The sequence below is a fragment of the Haematobia irritans genome, chromosome 3, assembly GCF_050003625.1.
Source record: "Haematobia irritans isolate KBUSLIRL chromosome 3, ASM5000362v1, whole genome shotgun sequence".
NCBI lineage: Eukaryota > Metazoa > Arthropoda > Insecta > Diptera > Muscidae > Haematobia > Haematobia irritans.
In genome coordinates this window covers 25,090,640-25,113,669 of record NC_134399.1, presented here as the reverse complement: position 1 = coordinate 25,113,669, position 23,030 = coordinate 25,090,640, and the positions used below count along the sequence as shown (strand labels likewise).

The 23,030-nt window shown below is 34.9% G+C and overlaps 1 protein-coding gene across 6 annotated transcripts; it reads left to right on the top strand.

The window, feature by feature from the left end:
* The first annotated feature begins 9,980 nt into the window (after positions 1–9,980).
* On the top strand, positions 9,981–16,266 carry Cadps (calcium-dependent secretion activator 1). 6 transcript variants are annotated; one of them, XM_075299030.1, is made up of 4 exons: positions 9,983–10,144; positions 10,483–10,651; positions 10,906–11,041; positions 11,347–16,266. In XM_075299030.1, exon 4 carries the CDS (start codon positions 11,521–11,523, stop codon positions 15,745–15,747), a length of 4,227 nt encoding a protein of 1,408 aa, XP_075155145.1. In that variant the 5' UTR covers positions 9,983–10,144; positions 10,483–10,651; positions 10,906–11,041; positions 11,347–11,520; the 3' UTR covers positions 15,748–16,266. The 6 variants fall into 6 exon arrangements, with proteins under 6 accessions (XP_075155144.1, XP_075155145.1, XP_075155146.1 ...); XM_075299029.1 differs by lacking the exon at positions 10,483–10,651 and having other exon boundaries at positions 9,981–10,102; XM_075299031.1 differs by lacking the exon at positions 10,483–10,651 and having other exon boundaries at positions 9,983–10,134.
* The last annotated feature ends 6,764 nt before the right edge of the window (positions 16,267–23,030 follow it).

The window sequence follows — 23,030 nt, the reverse complement described above, 5'->3', positions numbered from 1 at the left end:
CTAAGAGTTTTCACTATTTTACGGTATTTAAGGGCAAAATCTAACACATCTACTCTTTGGGAGAATCCTTTTTCTTAGCTGCTGCCTCTATCAGCAGACTTTCTGCTGTTTTAGTCGATTTTTCTACTGTGTCTACTAACAAGTTTCTTTGAGTGTATGGTTGAGCAAGGGTCATTTACCCATACAGATGTCCACCTGTTAACTTACAGCGATAATTGTTCCATGGCCACGGAACTAGAGGTCACTAGTAATTTTTCGGAAGGAATCTTTACATGTCTCACAGCAGCTTTCTTCGGCCATATACTAGCACAATATACAAAATTTCAACTGAATCGGGCGAAATTTGCTCCTCCAACAGGCTTCAAAACCATATCTGGGGATCAGTTTATATGCGGGCTATATATAATTATGGACCAATTTTTGCACGGTTATTAGATAACATATACCAACACCACGTACCAAATTTCAACCGGTTTGGTTAAAATTTGCTTCTCCAAGAGGCTCCGAAGGTTAAATCTGAGTATCGGTTTATATGGGGGCTAATATATAATTATGGACCGATATGGACCAATTTTTGCATGGTTATTAGAGACCATATACTAACACCACGTACCAAACTTCAACCGGATTGGTTAAAATTTGTTTCTCCAAGAGGCTCCGGAGTTCAAATCTGTGTATCGGTTTATATGGGGGCTATATATAATTATGAACCGATAAGGACCAATTTTTGCATGGTTGTTAGAGACCATATAATATCACCATGTATCAAGTTTCAACCGGATCGTATGAATTTTTCTCCTCCAAGAGGCTCCGGAGTTAAAATCTGGGGATCGGTTAATATGGGTGTTATATATTATTAAGGAACGATATGGACCAATTCTTGTATGGTTGTTAGAGACCATATACTGACGCTACGTACCAAATTTCAACCGGATCGGATGATTTTTTCTCCTCAAAGAGGCTACGGAGGTAAAATCTGGGTATCGGTTAATATGGGTCCTATATATAATTGTGGACCAATATGGAGCAAGTCTTGCATGGTTTTTAGATACCATATACTATCACCACGTACCAAATTTCAACAGGATCGAATGAATTTTGCTCCTCCAAGAGGCTCCGCAAGCCAAATCTGAGTGTCGATTTATATGGAGGCTATACGTAAAAGTGGTCCAATATGCCCCATTTTCAATACCATCCCACCTACATCAATAACAATTAATTGTGCAAAGTTTCAAGTCGATAGCTTGTTTCTTTCGGAAGTTAGCGTGATTTCAACAGACGAACGGGCATGCCTAGATCGACTCAGAATTTCACCGCGACCCAGAATTGTTATACTTTATGTGGTCTTAGAGTAATATTTTGACAAACGGAATGACAAAGTTATTCTATGGTGGAGGGTAGAAAAATATACCTGATTAAAAAATTTATTGAAATGACAGATAATATTTTATTTTATATTATTTTGTCAATTGATCGCAACAAATATTTATTTATTTATAATTAGTTCATCCTTTGATGGAACTTTGTAAATCAAAAATAAGTCATATGATTTTCTTATGAATTTTCCGATTATACTTAAATCATTTTATATAACAGCAAACAGTGATTTCTGCTGCTATTTTATAATACTTTTGCTATGGGATGTGCGTGAAGATAAATTGTAAACAGCTAAGACACAAACCAGACAGATTTGGAACTCGCACCGAATGAGTTAATTGAATTATGCTAAGGCGACCAGAACATGGTTATATATATTTTGACTACTTTTGACTAATAATAAATTATCTAAGCGACAAATTTGATACCATAACAATACCAGGAGCGCACTTTCAGAAAATAAAGTCACATAGATCAAAAACACAATAACAATTGCGATATTGTAGAAATTAAACCGCACTAATGGACTCTTATTTTTTATAAAATCGGGCCACTGTGCAATCCTGCTCAGGATATTTAGATATCGGGAGAAAGCGCGTGACAAGTACTTTCTGGCTATATTCGAAATAAATCCAGAAAATTGTGTTTTATCCAATTTAATGGAAAAATACTACATATCTTGGATGGAGTAATAAAGGGTGATTTGTTAAGAGCTTGATAACTTTTTTTTTTAAAAAAAACGCCTAAAATTTGCAAAATCTCATCGGTTCTTTATTTGAAACGTTAGATTGGTCCATGACATTTACTTTTTGAAGATAATTTCATTTAAATGTTGACCGCGGCTGCGTCTTAGGTGGTCCATTCGGAAAGTCCAATTTTGGGCAACTTTTTCGAGCATTTCGGCCGGAATAGCCCGAATTTCTTCGGAAATGTTGTCTTCCAAAGCTGGAATAGTTGCTGGCTTATTTCTGTAGACTTTAGACTTGACGTAGCCCCACAAAAAATAGTCTAAAGGCGTCAAATCGCATGATCTTGGTGGCCAACTTACCGGTCCATTTCTTGAGATGAATTGTTCTCCGAAGTTTTCCCTCAAAATGGCCATAGAATCGCGAGCTGTGTGGCATGTAGCGCCATCTTGTTGAAACCACATGTCAACCAAGTTCAGTTCTTCCATTTTTGGCAACAAAAAGTTTGTTAGCATCGAACGATAGCGATCGCCATTCACCGTAACGTTGCGTCCAACAGCATCTTTGAAAAAATACGGTCCAATGATTCCACCAGCGTACAAACCACACCAAACAGTGCATTTTTCGGGATGCATGGGCAGTTCTTGAACGGCTTCTGGTTGCTCTTCACTCCAAATGCGGCAATTTTGCTTATTTACGTAGCCATTCAACCAGAAATGAGCCTCATCGCTGAACAAAATTTGTCGATAAAAAAGCGGATTTTCTGCCAACTTTTCTAGTAATAAAATTCAATGATTTGCAAGCGTTGCTCGTTAGTAAGTCTATTCATGATGAAATGTCAAAGCATACTGAGCATCTTTCTCTTTGACACCATGTCTGAAATCCCACGTGATCTGTCAAATACTAATGCATGAAAATCCTAACCTCAAAAGAATCACCCTTTATAAGGAAAAATGTTCCTCTGTGCAATCCTGCCCAGGATATTTGGAAAAAGGGCTTAAAGCGTACTTTTTGCTTATATTGTGACCATGTTCGAAACCAATCCAGAAAATTATGTTTTAACCTAGTTATTGGGAAAGTACAAATTAGGATTGAAATATAAAGAAAACTGGCCCACTGTGCGATACTGCCCAGGATATTTTGGTATCTTTTGAGCTAATGAAAATTAAGTTTTTATACCCTCCACCATAGGATGGGGGTATATTGACTTTGTCATTCCGTTTGTAACACATCGAAATATCGATTTCCGACTATATAAAGTATATATATTCTTGATCAGGGAGAAATTCTAAGACGATATAACGATGTCCGTCTGTCTGTCTGTTGTAATTACGCTACAGTCTTCAATAATGAAGCAATCGTGCTGAAATTTTGCACAAACTCGTCTTTTGTCTGCAGGCAGGTCAAGTTCGAAGATGGGCTATATCGGTCCAGGTTTTGATATAGTCCCCATATAAACCGACCTCCCGATTTGGGAGGGACTCTAGATTTGGGACTCTAGATTTGAAATCTAGAGTCATTTTATAACAATAAAGAGGTGTGCCAAAAATGGTGAGTAACGGTCCATGTTTTGGTATAGCCCCCATATAGACCGATCTCCCGATTTTACTTCTTGGGCTTATAGAAACCGCAGTTTTTATTCAATTTACCTGAAATTGGAAATCTAGAGGTATTTTCGGGTCATAAAGAGGTGTGCTGAAAACGGTGAGTATCGGTCCATATTTTAGTATAGCCCCCATAAGAACGATCTCCCGATTTAACTCCTTGGGTTTCTAGAAACCGTAGTTTTTATCTGATTTGCCAGAAATTGTAAATATTCTGGTATTTTAGGCTCACAAAAACGTGTATCGGATTAAGTTTTTATCGGTCCATTTAGTAATGCCTCCATATAGACCGAGACCATATAGACTTGAGGGCTTAGAAGGCGCACTGATCATGAAAATTGCTTGAAACTCAATGTAAAATTTCCAGATTTTACTTCTACAGATTTAAGATTTCAAATCAAGACGTTATTTTATAATTTTCTTGCACACTTACAAGAGATGTTAATGATTTCTCTAAAACTCAAACAAAAATGGTTCTTATAAATCCAGAATCTGATATAGTCCTCATAGGTGAAATCTTTAAATTTATCTTCGGGAAGTGTCCTCAAGCCATCCTGAAATTTCAAAGGAAACCCTAATATTTGGTTCATGGTGGTGGGTATTTAAGATTCGGCCCGGACGAACTTAGTGCTGTATATACTTGTTTTTTTTTTAAGTTTTGATAGTTGAAGTGACAAGACGTGTGTTATTAATTTTGTACACGCAAAGAAAAAAAATGTTTGAAAAACGTGTACCGTTTTCTTTTGTTAGAGTTTTTTGAATTGCTTCGAAAATTTTAAACTTTTATCACCAAAAAAAAATTTTTTTTTAACAATTTTTATTTTTCAAAAAAAAAAAATATGTTTGAACCAACAACACAGTCCATTTCGTTTATATCATTTTACAGTTCATAGTAAAAATTTAATATAGTCGTATATAATGTTGAACATCTTTTCGGAAAAACACGAAAAAACTTTTTGGTGTTCGGTCGAAGCAGGGATCTAACCCATGACCCTTGGCATGCACGGCGGACGTAGCAACCACTGCTCCACGGTGCTCAACTAAATGTATGTTTCTGTTACGTAAAGTTTGTTTAATCGGCTCGTGGGCGCCACAAGCTATGCTATATAAATATAACTTATATGGATAATTGTCTATTGATGACAATAACAGCTACATAGCTCAGTGGATAGTGTGTTGGCTTATAAATTGCATGGTCCGCGGCTCGATTCTCCGTCCAGGCAAAAGGTAAATTTTAAAAAATTTATAAAATACATTGTATTACAGACAAGTAAGTAAAGTAGAAAGTCGGGCGGGGCCGACTATATCATACCCTAAACCACCATTACAGAATTAGTAATCATAAGCATTTGTGGGGTAAAATATAGGTCTGGGAGATAAACCGCAGTTGCATATTTAAGAAAATTAAGGGGTACATGTCTATGGGTGCTTTGTGTCAATCTGACTATAGCTCATAGTCAATGTTTCCACGGAAAATGTTCGGTTTACCCTACAAGGACAAAAAAAGTTCCCTACTTTCCCATACATTCCCAAACAATTTTCCCTACTATATTTTTCGTTAAATTTAAAAAAATTTTACAAAACAAAAATGGTACTTTATTATCTTAAAACATGAATATGCAACGTATATAACTTAGAATATAAATTTGTATTACCACCACGGTTGCCACAATTGGTAGAATTCTACCCAAATTAGTAATCGTTTTTGTTAAATCTCTATAAAAATAAAATTTTGGAAAAAGTTTCTATAAACAAATTTTTGTGAGAAATTTTTCTATAGAAATAAAATTTTGACAATAAATTCTATAGAAATAAAATTTTGAAAAAAAATTCCACAGAAATAAAATTTTGAGAAATTTTTGACAAAATTCTCTACAGGAATAAAGTTTACCACACATTGATAAAGACCAAGCCTTGCTGGCTTCTAATTTCCTCCTCTAGAGCCACCAAAATGTAAATATTATTACAAAATGTGTTGAGTGAAAATGTCCTACATTGTGGCCCTACGTCCCTACAAGACGCTAAATATTAGAAAAACCCTACATATAGGGAATTTCCCCTACTTCTAGCAACACTGGCTGTGTTGATATTGCGCCTACGGAGTTAGTATGCCACTAATATTGAGCCCATTATTAAAAAAGAGAAAATCGTTAAAATAGTGTGGGTAATAAATACAAATTTGTAAAAATCGAGCAATATTCTTATGTAAGAGCTACAAGTACGTATAAGTACGATCGGCTAGTACATCAAAATTTGAAATTTGAGTAACATTGGTTAATAAATAAGAGTACTATGGCCAAATTTGGGAAAATCGAGCGATGCATATATATGGAAGCTATATCCAAATCTGAACCAATTTCCATAATATTTTGCGGGTTTGATTAATACTACAAAAGGTTACCTTGTGCAAGATTTGAGTAAGATCAGTTAAGAAATGAGGCCTGTATGGTCAAACATAAGGTTATTAGGGGCGAATTTTTCAAAATCGGGTGATACATATATGGGAGCTATATCTACATCTGAACCGATTTCGATGAAATTTTGCACATATAGTTAGTACTGTAGAGGACTGGATCTAGCCAACTTTTAGTAAGATCGGTTAATAAATAAGGGTTCTATGGCCAAATTTGGGAAAATCGGGCTATACATATATATGGGAGCTATATCTAAATCTGAACCGATTTCGATGATTTTTTGCACATATAGTTAGTGCTATAGAAGACTACATTTAGCCAAATTTGGGTAAGATCGGTTGATAAATAAGGGTTTTATGGCCAAATTTAGAAAAATCGGGCGGTACATATATATGGGAGCTATAGCTAAATCTGAACCGATTTCGATGATTTTTTGCACATATAGTTAGTGCTATAGAAGATTATATTTAGCGAACTTTGAGTAAGATCGGTTGATAAATAAAGGTTTTGTGGCCAAATTTGGGAAAATCGGGCGATACATATATATGAGAGCTATATCTAAATCTGAACCGATTTGGATGAAATTTTGCAGACTTGAAGGGCAATGGAAAAGATTACCTTTTGCCAAATTTGGTGACGATCCGTTTGAAAAAACGCGCAACGTGACCCCATTTGTCGAAATCGGGCGATACATATATATGGGAGCTATATCTAAATTTGGTCCGATTTTTTCCAAATTCAATAACGTTCGTCCTTGTGCCCAAAAAACTCGCTATACCAAATTTCATCAAAATCGGTTAATAATTGCGACCGGAATCCTGTGAACAACAAATGCATGGACAGACGGACGGACGGACACCAAGCGCTAGATCGACTCAGGAGGTGATTCTGAGTCGATCGGTATATATTTTATGGGGTCTAAAATCAATATTTCTGGTAGGCACATTTTTAGCCGATCAAACTTATTATACCCTGACCACTATGTGGTTTAGGGTATAAAAAGGTGCTAAGAACTAGAAAACCTCGTGGAAGTGAGAAAGATGTGAGGGAAAATGCAATTAGCCAGAAAAGATTGTTTTTTTTTTTTTTGAGTTAGTCTTTATGAAATTGTTTTTACACCCTGGAAAAGAATAAACGTTTATCATAAAAAGTATTTACTTTTCTTCCAAATAAACTTCCTTACAGCGAAAAGCAAATGAGAAACGAACCTTGTTTGTCTAAAATTTCGTTTGGGAGGAAATAATTATTTTTTTGCGTGTATGTGCCTTATTGAAAGTAAAGTTTTTACAAGACAAATCCGGTAAGTATCGCGTAGTACTACCCAAAAATGACTTCTCGAAGAAGTGAAAAGAAAGATTTTTACAAGTTTTAAAGAAATCGACGTCACCAATAATGAGAACGACGACAGTCATAATATTATTGCAGGTAAAGACTCCAATGACAGCCAAATCCAAATGGATGAAATTCTTGAGCGTGAGGATAGTTTAGAACCTCAAAGTAAAACGCAATTGGTAGATAAATTTAGTCGAATATTTAGAAAACATCGTGTCAGTAGAAGATTAGGATGATATTCTGATGGTAATGAGCCAAGAAGGACTTCAAGTTCCAAGAACTACAAAAAGCCTTTTTAATAGGAGAAAGAGAGGCATAATAATTCGAACGGTAAATCCAGGACAATACTATAATTTTGGTATTCAAAATCAATTTTATAAGCTTGACGACCGTCTTCTAGACATTAATGTAATATAGTCTATTGCTATCAAAAATAGGAATAGACGAACTATCTCTATTAGGTTAGGTTAAAGTGGCAGCCCGATTAAGATTCAGGCTCACTTCGACTATTCAGTCCATTTGATAACTACTCTATTTAAAAGCAGTCAGTCTGGACTATGGCCGATATTACACCCAGAAAACAAATTCGTTGCCTCAACCGAATTATTTGCCAACCGAAAGCAGGTGGTTCCATCAACTATCAATGATATCTGTGAGCACAACTAACATTTGGCAATTGTAACTACATGGTAGTATGTTGGATCAACTTTGCATTGGTTGTCGCAATTTCATATTAATTGTTTTGTTTGTTGGTGCAACCGCCCTCGATTTTCTTTACTATTATCCTAACCAAATTCCAATATCAAATGAAAGGGCAGATTATATTGAGATTTTATTGATTTATTACTAGATTTACAACCATAATAAACTACGAAAATTAATACAAAAGGTGCTAACAACAAAGGTTTTTGATCTACATATATGTGAGATCAATTTACATTACAATTTACAATTTTTTATAGGTAATGTTTGTATACCAATGACAGATGGTTATTAGGTTGCAATTATGTGGTCAAACTACATAACCTAATTCAATATATACTTGCCAGAAATTTCTTCCTTAAGCCTCTAGATATAAATACAGATCGACTTAGACTCTTCCTGTATTCTTAATACAATAAAAAAAGCTCGCTTGCCGTAAAAAGTATTTGTGTTTGCTGGTGTATGAAGCCTGCAATTTTTATGGAAACTTTTTATAAATCGGTGCGATACTTACCTGAAGGCAACTTCTTTTCTATGGGATAAAGTTTATACAATGTATTGCGGACTATTATCAAGTAAATGTTGTTCCCCGTTTTGCAAATTTTGTAGCGTCATGCCATTTACCATGCCGATGTTGATATAAATATTTATTTGTTGCTACAACTACCTTACGCCCGTCCTATAATTGAACTAAGCTGCTATTAGTATACTCAACTTTTGGTTGTACCAACCATTTGTTGATTCCCATGATGTAGGTCTCACTATGCCGGTGGTTAGCTCAACAATTTTATGCAGCATAAAACCAAATTTATCGGCATTGGTTATTGTAACCAATTGAATGGTTATGGGAATTTCGTTTTGATCCTGTGATCCTTTTTATGGTCGTGTTGAATGTATAATGGGGAAAATAATCAAAACATTGTTCTTGTAACAAAAAATAAGTTACTGACATCATTTCCTAATTGTAATTATCGAATTACAACCAATCATTTCTCTGGGTGTAGGAAAAGTTATGAATTTAAACGTAAATACTGTTTTCACTATAGGAATATATTGTGGAGTTTCAAAACCAGTTTCTACTAATTGCTTTCTTCATCATTTTAATAATAATTTGATAGAAATAAAGAGAAACGGATTTTCTTACAAAGGCCGTAATATATTAATTATTGTCAAATGTTTTTCGTGTGACGCTCCTGCAAGAGCATTCGTTACCGGCTGCGTCGGTCACAATGCTTTTCATGGCTGCAGCATGTGTTTACAGATCAACAAAAAAGTGGATAGTTCTATTCAAGCTTAAGAAGCGTGCCCAGAACTGATCAAATGTTTAAAAAGCGATGTTCCAAAGAACATCACCTGAATTTTTTCCACGAAAATACTCACAATTTAGAAGAACATGGCATTGGAATGGTTTCTCAATTCCCACTTGACTTAATAATTAAATTCCGATCAGATTTGTTCCATGACAAATTTCTTTGTTATCGTTAAAAAAAGCTAGCATTTTTAAAAGTTCCAACCTAATATTCCCATACGCACTCACACACTCATATATAAACAGCTGGTCTCCGAAAACAAATTGTCTTGCACTTGCTAACGAATTAGTACAAATTCAAGTAGCCACCCATAAATAATGTGCCCGTTAGCTAAACCTATACAACTCTGTCTAGTTTTCAGGGGTTAAATTTGCTATGTGGTTACTTTTGTGGTTACTACTACACTCACACACACACATAGACATAATAAAGAAAGAGAGCACATTAACATTACCGTTAAAAGTCACATTGCTTTACACTCACTGGCAAAGAAGGGAGCATTTAACAGTATTCAGTCGCTCATGGGAAGAGCTTATGAGCATAATTTCAAAAGCCTATTCTTTCATACGGTAACAAACCCTCAACGAAGGGGGTTAGACCAAAAAATAACACAGCTGAACCTTGTATCGCCGGAGGATGATAAAAATAACTGTGCTAGCAAAGAAAAATCAATAAAAGTATAAAATATTTAATCGAAAAATTTTCCAGTGTTAGTGAGTGTATGCAAAAGAAGTAAACAAACAAAACAAAGTGTTTATACCAAAGGATGGATGATAGATAATTATTTTTGTTTTTATATTGTGCTATAATAATTCAATACATTAAATTGGAATGATAAATATTATTGGCATTATTGTGTTATAAAAAGTCCCTCAAAAAGAAGAAAAAAAAGAAAAATATCCACATACACATATACATATGACCAAAAATGCCTGCAGCCAACCAGGCAGGAAGGCCTATGTATATGTGGAGGATAACAACACACCCCTACCAAAACTCCCTTTTATAAATGAAAATGTAAAAAAATTCTTGCAATGTGAAATGTAACAAGTTACAGTTTACTAAAAATAGCTAATCAATCCTAAGAAGATCCAAAAAAAAACAACAATAACAACAAAAGAATAAGCACACACACTCAAGAAAATCGAATCGTTAAATAACACCCAAATGTTTGTTGCAAATCATAATAATGTTGTTTTTGTGGCCCTTGTGTGATGTGTAGCGATGTATGTAGATGATATGAGAAGAATGTAGGATATACAAATATTAACTAATCGTTAATCGCATAGTGTTGTAATAAAAATACAACCCTGCATGTGAAGTTCTTGAAATCCTTGTTATTCGTTTATTCGTTTCTTTCTATGCGACGACGACGTCGTCGAATAACAAACGACGACGACGGCGACGTATGATGGCGAAAAATTAACAGTTATTCATTTCTCTTCTGCTCCTGCTGCCCTCTGCTGCTGTTGCTGACTAGTTATTCTACATTCACACCCCTAATCGAAGAGTGGAAGTACAAGTGGAAGGAATACAAGGAAGGTCGGTCCGTCACACCAGTGAACCAGGACACGCAAAAGCTTACACACTCGCTCCAAGAGAATTTCTGTGAAAATGTAAATATATTTTTTTTTGTTTTCTTTTCTTATTTTTGAAATGGAAATAGAACAAAATACAAATACAATTATTGTTCTTTTTTCACCGTTTAAGTTAACCCACATAGTGTTTCCAAACATTTTGGGAAACAATTTTCTCTAGATAATCCAATTCAATTGTATTTGTATTTTTTTTTTTTTTTGTACGAAATACTTTTGTGCTAGGAATGGGCATACATTCGCTCGCACCCATGCAAAAAGAGCAAAGTTTTTATTTTGCCTTGAATTGATAGCTAAAAAAATAAATGTATGTATTCGTGTTACAGTTATATACTGCGTGTTGACTCCGTATATATTGTCACTGCTACTGCTGCTACTGCCGCCACCACCGCTGCCGTCGCATACCACCAGTACCCATCCAATAGTTATCGCATTTGTTGAACTATTTGAAAAACGCGGACGGCATTTAAAACGGCGGTAACTGGTTATTCCCAAGCACCATGATTGATCCCAGTTCCAGTGAAGATGAGGGTGATGATGATTCAACTGTTCCATTGCAGCCACCAGCTAAAGGACGCATTGGTGGAAGTTCGTTGGCCGCTGCAAAACCCAAGGTAATTGCCACAGTTGACTCCTCAAGCAAACCAGGTGCGGGAGCGTCTCGACAAAACGGTGATGTACCCCATAAGGGTGCCTCAAGCTCAATATCCAGTGGTGGTGCTACGGAAAGCGAAAAGTTACCTCCAGCCGCCGCAGCAACTGGTGGTGCGACCAGCAAGAATGAGTTGACGGCAAATGATAATTCGGCGGGCGGTGCTGCAGGTAGCATTTCACAGGAGACTCTCAATCAAAGTGCTGGCTCTTCATCACGTGGTAATTCCCTACCACGACCCATATCACCATCCCCATCAGTAGCCAGTGATAAGTATGAATCGGGCGGCCAGCAAAAGCCAGGTATTGAGGAAGAGGAGCGCAAGAAACGCATACAGTTGTATGTGTTCGTTTCACGCTGCATTGCGTATCCATTTAATGCGAAACAACCTACCGACATGACAAAACGACAACCGAAAGTGACAAAGCAACAACTTGATTCGATCACGCAAAGATTTCAGGCCTTTCTCAAAGGCGAAACGCAAATTATGGCCGACGAGGCTTTTCGCAATGCAGTACAAAGTTATCATGATGTGTTCCTGAAGTCGGATCGTGTCATGAAAATGGTTCAGCAGGGTTCGTGTTCGATACAGGATTTTACAGAAGTGTTTCGCAAGAACATTGAGAAACGTGTACGTTCGTTGCCCGAAATTGATGGTCTGAGCAAAGATACTGTACTCACCTCTTGGATGGCCAAATTCGATGTAATACTCAAGGGTACTGGGGAGGAGGATTCCAAGAAGCCGGCTCGGTTGCAACAGTCCCTGAATAGTGAATTGATTCTGTCGAAGGAGCAATTGTACGACATGTTCCAGCAGATTCTAAGTGTGAAGAAGTTCGAACATCAGATTTTATTCAATGCCTTAATGCTGGACTCTGCCGATGAGCAAGCGGCAGCTATAAGACGTGAATTGGATGGCCGCATGCAGCGAGTGAATGAAATGGAAAAGAATCGTAAACTTATGCCAAAATTTGTATTGAAAGAAATGGAATCGTTGTACATTGAAGAGTTGAAATCATCGATAAACTTGTTGATGGCAAATTTGGAATCGTTGCCAGTTACTAAGGGTAACATGGACAGCAAATATGGTTTGCAAAAGCTGAAACGTTACAATCATAGCACGCCTTCATTTTTGAAGATGATTTTGCGTTCTCACGGCTCTCTCTCCAAATTGGAGGGAGATTCAGAAGAAGGCATAACGCAACTTTCAAAATTGGATGTAGTTTTAAGTTTCCAATTGGAAGTGATAGTAATGGAAGTTAAGGGTTTGAAATCATTGGCTCCTAATCGCATTGTCTACTGTACCATGGAGGTAGAAAATGGCGAAAAATTACAAACAGACCAAGCTGAAGCCTCGAAGCCTATGTGGGACACACAGGGCGACTTTACAACGACTCATCCATTGCCTGTAGTCAAAGTTAAATTGTATACTGAAAATCCTGGTATGCTAGCTTTAGAAGACAAAGAACTGGGTAAGGTGACGATAAAACCCACAGCTTTGTCATCAAAAACTCCTGAGTGGCATCGTATGGTGGTGCCGAAGAATCTACCCGATCAAGATTTGCGCATTAAGATAGCTTGTCGTTTAGAGAAACCACCCAATATGAAACACTGTGGTCACTTGTATGCTATTGGCAAATCTGTATGGAAGAAATGGAAGAAACGTTATTTTGTATTAGTACAAGTCTCCCAATACACCTTTGCCATGTGCAGTTACAAAGAAAAGAAATCCGAACCGGCGGAAATGATGCAGTTAGATGGCTATACGGTAGATTATATCGAAGGAGCTAGTGCTAGCCTTATGTTTGGCACCGATTTAAATGGTGGCCGCTTTTTCTTTAACGCTGTGCGAGAGGGTGATAGTATTGCCTTTGCCTGTGATGACGAAAATGAATGCAGTCTGTGGGTAATGGCAATGTATCGCGCCACTGGCCAATCACACAAACCGACACCGCCAGTTACTCAGGACAAAAATTCGGCCATATCGAAAATTCAGGGTGATGCTGATAAGGCACGTAAACATGGCATGGAGGATTACATTAGTGCCGATCCATGTTCTCTAGATCATGCCCTCTTCTTTAAATTGCTACAAAATCTCGCTTTAGAATATCGCCTTAATGATCAATACGCTTCCTTAGGTTGGTTCAGCCCTGGCCAAGTATTTGTACTGGATGAATATTGTGCTCGCTACGGTGTTCGAGGTTGTTATCGTCATTTATGTTATCTCTCAGACCTGTTGGACCGTGCAGAAAAGGATTTCATGATTGATCCAACCCTTATCCATTACTCGTTTGCCTTCTGCGCCAGCCATGTCCATGGAAATCGACCAGATGGTGTTGGTAGCATCACACACGAGGAGAAAGAGAAATTTACCGAAATCAAAGAACGTCTGCGCGTCTTGCTCGAATATCAAATCACAAATTTCCGTTTTTGCTTTCCCTTTGGTCGACCAGAAGGTGCCCTAAAAGCAACCCTTTCACTCTTGGAACGTGTGCTCATGAAGGATATCGTCACACCAGTTCCACCCGAAGAAGTACGACAAATGATAAAGAAGAGCTTAGAATCTGCGGCCTTGGTTAACTATACACGCTTATCATCCGAAGCCAAAATTGAAGAAGATTTGCGCGGCGAAGTGACCGTACCTGCAGCAAAGAAACTAGAAGACTTGATCCATTTAGCTGAGTTATGTGTGGATTTACAACAGCAGAATGAGGAACACTATGCGGAAGCATTTGCCTGGTTCAGTGATCTGCTGGTTGAACATGCCGAAATATTTTGGTCACTCTTCGCAGTTGATATGGATCGTGTTTTATCGGAGCAACCACCGGACACCTGGGATTCCTTCCCTCTTTTTCAAATTCTCAACGATTATTTGCGAGCCGACGACAATCTGCGAAATGGTCGTTTCCATCAGCATCTGCGTGATACATTTGCTCCATTGGTTGTCCGGTACGTGGACCTAATGGAGTCATCGATAGCTCAGTCCATCAACAAAGGCTTCGAGAAGGAGCGTTGGGAGAGCAAAGGCAATGGTTGTGCCACATCCGAAGACCTGTTTTGGAAACTCGATGCCTTACAATCGTTCATACGTGATCTCCATTGGCCAGAGCCAGAATTCCGCCAGCATCTAGAACAGCGTCTCAAAATGATGGCAGCAGAAATGATCGAACAATGCATAGCGCGTACGGATGCGTCGTTCCAATCATGGCTCAAGAAGAATATTGTCTTTGTCTCATCAACCGATTACATAGTTCCAACGGAAATGTGTGCCATGGTAAATGTGATATTAAATGCTAAAAATCAAAGTTTTAAATTGACCACCATCGAAGGAATTGACCTGTATAAATTTCATGCAAAAATTGACGATCAGCTCGATAAAGCGAATGTAGCGATGACACAAGGCCTCAGTGGTAAACTTATGTCAGTGCTAGAGTCGACTTTGTCCAAATTGGCACGCTACGATGAGGGTAGTCTAATTGGTTCGATTCTAAGTTTTACGAATGTTTCCAGTTCCGGTAAAGATTTGGGACAAAGCTATGTAATATTTTTCCGCAATAATATGGAGCAGATTCGTGGCAAAATTGGCGATGATTTGTGGACGCTGAATTTCTTCGAACAATGGTACACGCAGCAAATTAATATGCTTTGCAATTGGCTTTCTGAGCGTTTGGATCATGCACTCCACTATGCTCAGGTGCAGGCGTTATCCCACATTGTGAAGAAAATCTATTCGGACTTTGAGTTGCAGGGTATGTTGGAGGAAAAGCTAAATTCTAAAGCATATCAAACTGTTGCCCAACGTATGGCTACCGAAGAAGCGACATGTGCTCTAACCATGCCTGATGTTGCAGAAGGTGATGAAACTGTCGAGGATGGTGGTGGTAGAGCCCTCGACGGCACTGAGGAGGAGGGTGTCGTCGAGGATACCGGGCCACGCGTTAGAATGCCTCAGCCGAAAGATGTTACGGCACAGGCGGCGGCTGTTACCAACGTTGTGGCCGGTCGCGTCGGTAATCTCCTCGGTAAGGGTATCGGCGGCTTAAGCTCAAAACTTGGTACTGGAGGTTGGTTCTAATGTTCCAATTCCGACCGATCATTCGAAATGTGGTCATCATATACAAATTCCCGCTGCTGATGGTATTGGTGTGATGGCATAAGCTGCGCGTAATTGATCACAATGTAAGACAAGTCGTCGCACATATAATCCCAGATGATGACACCACCAACTTTCAACAACCTAATAACCACAACAACAACAACAAATTTCTCTTCAACCTGTAACCTTGTAACTCTAAATTTAACTTTAACAACAACAACAACAAAAACATCAAACAACAACAAATATATAGGCACATTTATGGAACAATATATTAACGAATAGATACCAAAATTTAAATTTTAAAATAATATATCTACATATTATAATGAATTATATAAAATTATTATTAACATTATTATTATTATTACTATTAAATAACATTACTATTATTAATTATTAATACTATTAAATGAATAATATTATTACATATATTTAATTATTATATGAATGAAAAAAAACTAAAAACAACAACAAAAAATAAAATATTAACATGTATTGCATTTTGGTGGCAGATGTAGCAGTAGAAATAATTAATTTTTACTAGGCAAATTACTTACATTTGAAAAAAAAAATTAAAAAAAAAAAACAAAACAAAAACCGTCAAAACCAAAATATTCTATATATACATAAATTAATATATTAATATTTAAAATAACAACAACAACTAAATAAAATTATACCAAAGATTAAATAACAAATGCTTATTCCCAAAAACTAAATAATGAAAAAAAAAATCATCCAAAAGACAAACAAAAAATATAAAGTAAAATATAACACCACAAGAAAAAGAATTTACATATTTGTTGTTTTTCTTCTGCGAATTCGGTTAATTGAATTTAATTTTCAATATATATATACATATATTATTTACAATATATATTATGCGTATAGGGTTCAAATAATATTTATAAAAAAAAAACTTCTTTGGTTTTATAAATTTTTCCAATAATAAAAATTTGTTTTAGGCAATTAATACAAATATCTAAAGAAATTGATTTTATTTCAATTGAATAGGTTTAGAAAAAAAATAATATAATAATTAAGTTTAATATTTATATGTTTTCCATGTATATTATTGTGTGTTAAGCAATTTTTTTTTCTTTAGATATTTAGAAATAATTTAAGAACATTATTTTATATTTTATTATTTTTAATATTTATATTTATTGTTTTACCTATTTTCTATGCAATATTTTCTATCAACAGTAGCCATCGCGGTGCATTGGTAAGAATACAAGCCTTGACACAAGAAGTCATGGACGTTAAAAACAGAATAAAGCAATACTTCCTGAGAATCATCAAATACTATATTATCCAAAAGACTATTACACAGAAAAAAATTTTCTGATTCAATCACGAAATTAATTGATCCAATTATTTTTTTAAATTGATTTCTTCAGCACTTTCTGTTAATTCTGTAATTGGTTTAACTAAAAATTTTGAACACAATCCACATATCATCCGCAAAATCGCATTAAACTTTATAAAAAATATAACTTTTTGTATTTATACTACACACAAAAAAAAATTCTGATACAATCACGAAATAAATTGATCCAATTATTTTTATACCTTCCACCATAGGATGGGGATGGGGTATATTAACTTTGTCATTCCGTTTGTAGCACATCGAAATATTGCTCTAAGACCCCATAAAGTATATATATTCTGGGTCGTGGTGAAATTCTGAGTCGATCTAAGCATGTCCGTCCGTCCGTTGAAATCACGCCAACTTCCGAACGAAACAAGCTATCGACTTGAAACTTGGCACAAGTAGTTGTTATTGATGTAGATCGGATGGTATTGCAAATGGGCCATATCGGTCAACTTTTACGTATAGCCCCCATATAAACCGATCCCCAGATTTGGCTTGCGGAGCCTATAAAAGTAGCAAATTTCATCCGATCCGGCTGAAATTTGGTACATGGTGTAAGTTTATATTGTCTCTAACAACCATGTAAAAATTGCTTCATATGGGTTCATAATTATATGTAGCCCCCATATAAACCGATCCCCAGATTTGGCTTGCGGAGCCTCAAAGAGAACCAAATTTTAATCCGATCCGGCTGAAATTTGGTACATGGTGTTAGTATATGGTCTCTAACAACCATGCAAAAATTGGTTCATATCGGTTCATAATTATATATAGCCCCCATATAAACCGACCCCCGATTTGAACTCTGTTGCCTCTTGGAGGAGCAAATTTCATCCGATCCGGCTGAAATTTGGTACATGATGTTGGTATATGGTCTCTAGCAACCATGCATAAATTGGTACACATTGGTTCATAATTATATATAGCCCCATATAAAGCGATCCCCAGATTTGGCTTGCGGAGGCTCTAAGAGAAGCAAATTTCATCCGATCCGGTTGAAATTTGGAACATGGTATTAGTATGTGGTCTCTAACAACTGTGCCAGAATTGGTCCATATCGGTCTATAACTATATATAGCCCCATATAAACCGTTCTCCAGATTTGACCTCCGGAGCCTCTTGGAGTAGCAAAATTCATCCGATCCGGTTCAAATTAGTCCACATCGGTTCACAATTATATATAGCGATCCCCAGATTTGGCTTGCGGAGCCTCTAAATTAATTTAAATTACAACATGTGCAATGAGGGACATATGCAGACGATGGTCCCGCTAGAAATTTTCTCAAGAGCCTAGAGCAAATGTTCACTGGAACCCCCCTTTTGGAAAAGTTTTTCCACAATAATTGACGTATTCAGTTAAAAATATTAAAAAATAAAAAAAATCGTACCTACGCAGAAAAGGGTCCGCCAAATATTTGCTCACAACCATAGAAAAGTTTCTTTGCAATTTAGGCATACGCACACTGAAAAAACAGTGAACCCACCAGGGAGAAAACTTTCGGTTAATTTTAGAAAATTTTTAATATTTATAGAAAATTTAAACTAAACAGTATTACAAACGTTGGCATCACGCCGATGTCATAAAAATAAGTAAATATTTTTCGACAAATTCAAGAAAATTTATTAGACATAACTAAGTTTTTTCACTTGTTAAAGAAAATTTTGTAGTTTCAAGGAAAAACTTGGAGTTTAAAATTGCAAGAATGTCTTTAGTGACATACGAAGTTCATGATGGACGCATTTTTAGTAAAATTTACCAAGTTAAAGAAATTCTGAGCTATTTTGTGGAAGACACGAATTTAGTTAATCTTTATGCTTCATTTGAGTATATTTTTTTCCTCGGTTTTAGTTAATTTAACTAAAGTACACAAAAAATTATTAGAGTAAAGGAAACTTTCTCCAAACATAATAATTCCAAGAACTAAAATAAAGTTAAATTGGCTTTAGTGATATAGAGAGTTCACTTTTTTTGAGTGCAATTTACGCAATACTACACGCAAAGAAAAAAAACGTTTGGAAAACGTGTACCGAAAACGTTTTTCTTTTGTTACAGTTTTTTGAATTGCTTCGAAAATTTTAAACTTTTATCACCAAAAAAATTCGTTTGTTACAAAATTTTTATTTTTTCAATAAAAAAAGTTATTTTTGAAACAACAACACAGTCCATTTCGTTTATATCAAACACTGTTCTTTTCCGACTTTAGGTCTTTAATAAGACACAGTTTACAGTTCAAAATTTAATATACTACAATGTAATGTTGAACATTTTTTCGGAATCTTCCGAACATATCTGGAATATATGTAAAAAAAAAAAAAAAAAACTTTCGTCGAAGCAGGGATCGAACCCATGACCCTTGGCATGCAAGTCGGACGTAGCAACCACTGCCCCACGGTGCCAAACTAAGTGTTTGTTTCTGTTAAATAAACTTTGTTTATTCGTTTCGTGGGCGCCACAAGCTATGCTATATAAATATAACTTATATGGATAATTATCTATTGATGACCATAACAGGTACATAGCTCAGTGGTTAGTGTGTTGGCTTATAAAGTGCATGGTCCGCGGTTCGATTCTCCGTCCAGGCGAAAGGTAAAAAAAAATTTAAAAATTTATAAAATCGTATAATCTCTTCTACATTGTTGGTATTACAGGAAAAGGTGTTAACAACTAAAAAACTTCGTGGATGTGAGAAAGATGTGAGGGAAAATGCAATTAGCAAGAAAACAATGTTTTTTTTTTGAGTTAGTCTTTATGAAATTGTTTTTACATCCTGGAAAAGAATAAACGTTTATCACAAAAAGTATATACTTTTCTTCCAAATACACTTCCTTACAGCGAAAAGCAAATGAGAAACGAACTTTGTTTGTCTAAAATTTCGTTTGGGAGGAAAGAATTATTTTTTTGCGTGTAAGGGCAAATTTTTCTAAAAGAAAATTTAAGTAAAAGGTATCTTAAAAAAATATTTTGAGGAGACATCTCAACTTTAAATCTATGTTTTATGAAAATTAGGATCCAGGTTCGAATTAAAGAATTTTACGTTTTTTATAACCTCCACCATTCCGCTTGTAAAACATAGAAATTCCGCTTGTAACACATAGAAATATTGAGATCAAATTCCATAAAGTATATATATTTTTTGTAGAAAGTTTTGTCAAAATTTTTTTCTATAGAAAATTTTGTCAAAATGTTATTTCTATATAAAATTTTCTGAACATTTTATTTCTATGGAAAATTTTGTCAAAATTTTATTTCTATAAAATATTTTGTCAAAATGTTTTTTCTATAGAAAATTTTGTCAATTTTTTTGTGGACAGTTTTGTAAAAATTTTGTTTTCTATAGAAAATTGTGACAATATAGAAAATGATAACAAAATTTTATTTCAATAAAAATTTTTGATAAAATTTTACTTCTATAGAAAATTTTGACAAAATTTTATTTCTTTTGTTTTTTTATTTCAGCTTAAAACTAGAGGTGCGCACGTGACACGAAATTGTCGTGACTCACGAAAATTTTCGTGAATCACGCTCGAGTCGTGAGTCACGCTGACGACAACGGCGTGAGTGTGCGTGAGCGTGATTAACCAATCAAATATCGTGCGTGAGCGTGAGTCACGAAAATAATACCATCGTGAGTGTGCGTGAGTAACGAATTTCGGAAAAACACGCTCACGAAAATAATCCCGCTTACGAACATAAAATGCTTATGAGTTGAATTCATTTACAATTTTAGTAACATCCTAGGTGTTTAGAGTTTTATGACGCTCTCGATTTTAATCATACTCATGTTTTTAGTCAGGTTCTATAGGTGAATTACTCATAAAATTATTCGTGAGTCACGATATTTTTCGTGAGTCACGACATTTAAAAGATTTTCGTGCGTGAGTGTGCGTATGTACAAATTTTCTTTTCGTGAACGTGCGTGAGCGTGAGTCCTATCAAAAAATATCGTGCGTGAGAGTGCATGAATAAGATTTCTCCGTCGTGAGTGTGCGTGAGCGTGAGCGTGAGCGAAATATTACTCTCGTGCACACCTCTACTTAAAGCCATGCATTGACTAAACTACAAGTGTAGCTTAACCAACCGAGGAAAAGAATGTTTGTCAAATTTATTTGGGCAAAGCCCATCCCAAGATGGTTGGATGGACGCACGTTTCGGAATTACCACATTCCTCATCAGCATCCTTTACTTCAGGCAGTTCACTAAACCCAAAAGTAAACCACACTTGAACCTTCCGAAAAAAGGTTTTATTTCAATAGAAAATTTTGTCAAAATTTTATTTCCATAGAAAATTTTCTCAAAAATTTATTTCTATAGAAAATTTTCTCAAAATGTTATTTCTATAGAAAATTTTCTCAAAATTTTATTTCTATAGAAAATTTTCTCAAAAATTTTATTTGGTGTTGTTTTTGATTTCAGCTTAAAGCCATGCATTGACTAAACTACAAGTGTAGCTTAACCAACAGAGGAAAAGAAAAGCTACACTTGTAGTTTAGTCAATGCATGGCTTTAAGCTGAAATCAAAAACAACAACAATGATTAAAGAACAAACCCAACAATAACAAAACAAAACGAAATTTTACTTCTATAGAAAATTTTCTCAAAAATTTTATTTCTATAGAAATTTTCTCAAAATTTTATTTCTATAGAAAATTTTGTCAAAATTTTTTTTTTATAGAAAATTTTTACAAATTTTATTTCTTTAGAAAAAATTGTCAAAATTTTATTTCTATAGAAATTTTGTCAAATTTTTTTTAGGAAAAATTTTCAAAATTTTATTTCTATAGAAAATTTTGTCAAAATTTTATTTCTATAGAAAATTTTCTCAAAAATTTTATTTGGTGTTGTTTTTGATTTCAGCTTAAAACCATGCATTGACTAAACTACAAGTGTAGCTTAACCAACAGAGGAAAAGAAAAGCTACACTTGTAGTTTAGTCAATGCATGGCTTTAAGCTGAAATCAAAAACAACAACAATGATTAAAGAACAAACCCAACAATAACAAAACAAAACGAAATTTTACTTCTATAGAAAATTTTCTCAAAAATTTTATTTCTATAGAAATTTTCTCAAAATTTTATTTCTATAGAAAATTTTGTCAAAATTTTTTTTATACAAAATTTTTACAAAATTTTATTTCTTTAGAAAAAATTGTCAAAATTTTATTTCTATAGAAATTTTGTCAAATTTTTTTAGGAAAAATTTTCAAAATTTTATTTCTATAGAAAATTTTGTCAAAATTTTATTGCAAAAGAAAATTTTGACAAAATTTTATTTCTATAGAAAATTTTGTTAAAATTTTTTTTCTATAGATAATTTTGACAAAATTTTATTTTTATAGAAAATTTTGTCAAAATGTTATTTCCATAGAAAATTTTGTCAAAATTTTATTTCTATAGAAAATTTTGTTAAAATTTTTTTTCTATAGATAATTTTGACAAAATTTTATTTTTATAGAAAATTTTGTCAAAATGTTATTTCTATAGAAAAATTTGTCAAAATGTTTATTTCTACACGCAAAGAAAAAAAAACGCGTTTGGAAAACGTGTACCGAAAACGTTTTTCTTTTGTTAGAGTTTTTTGAATTGCTTCGAAAATTTTAAACTTTTATCACCAAAAAAATTCGTTTGTTACAAAATTTTTATTTTTTCAATAAAAAAAGTTATTTTTGAAACAACAACACAGTCCATTTCGTTTATATCAAACACTGTTCTTTTCCGACTTTAGGTCTTTAATAAGACACAGTTTACAGTTCAAAATTTAATATACTACAATGTAATGTTGAACATTTTTTCGGAATCTTCCGAACATATCTGGAATATATGTAAAAAAAAAAACAAAAAAAAACTTTGGTCGAAGCGGGGATCGAACCCACGACCCTTGGCATG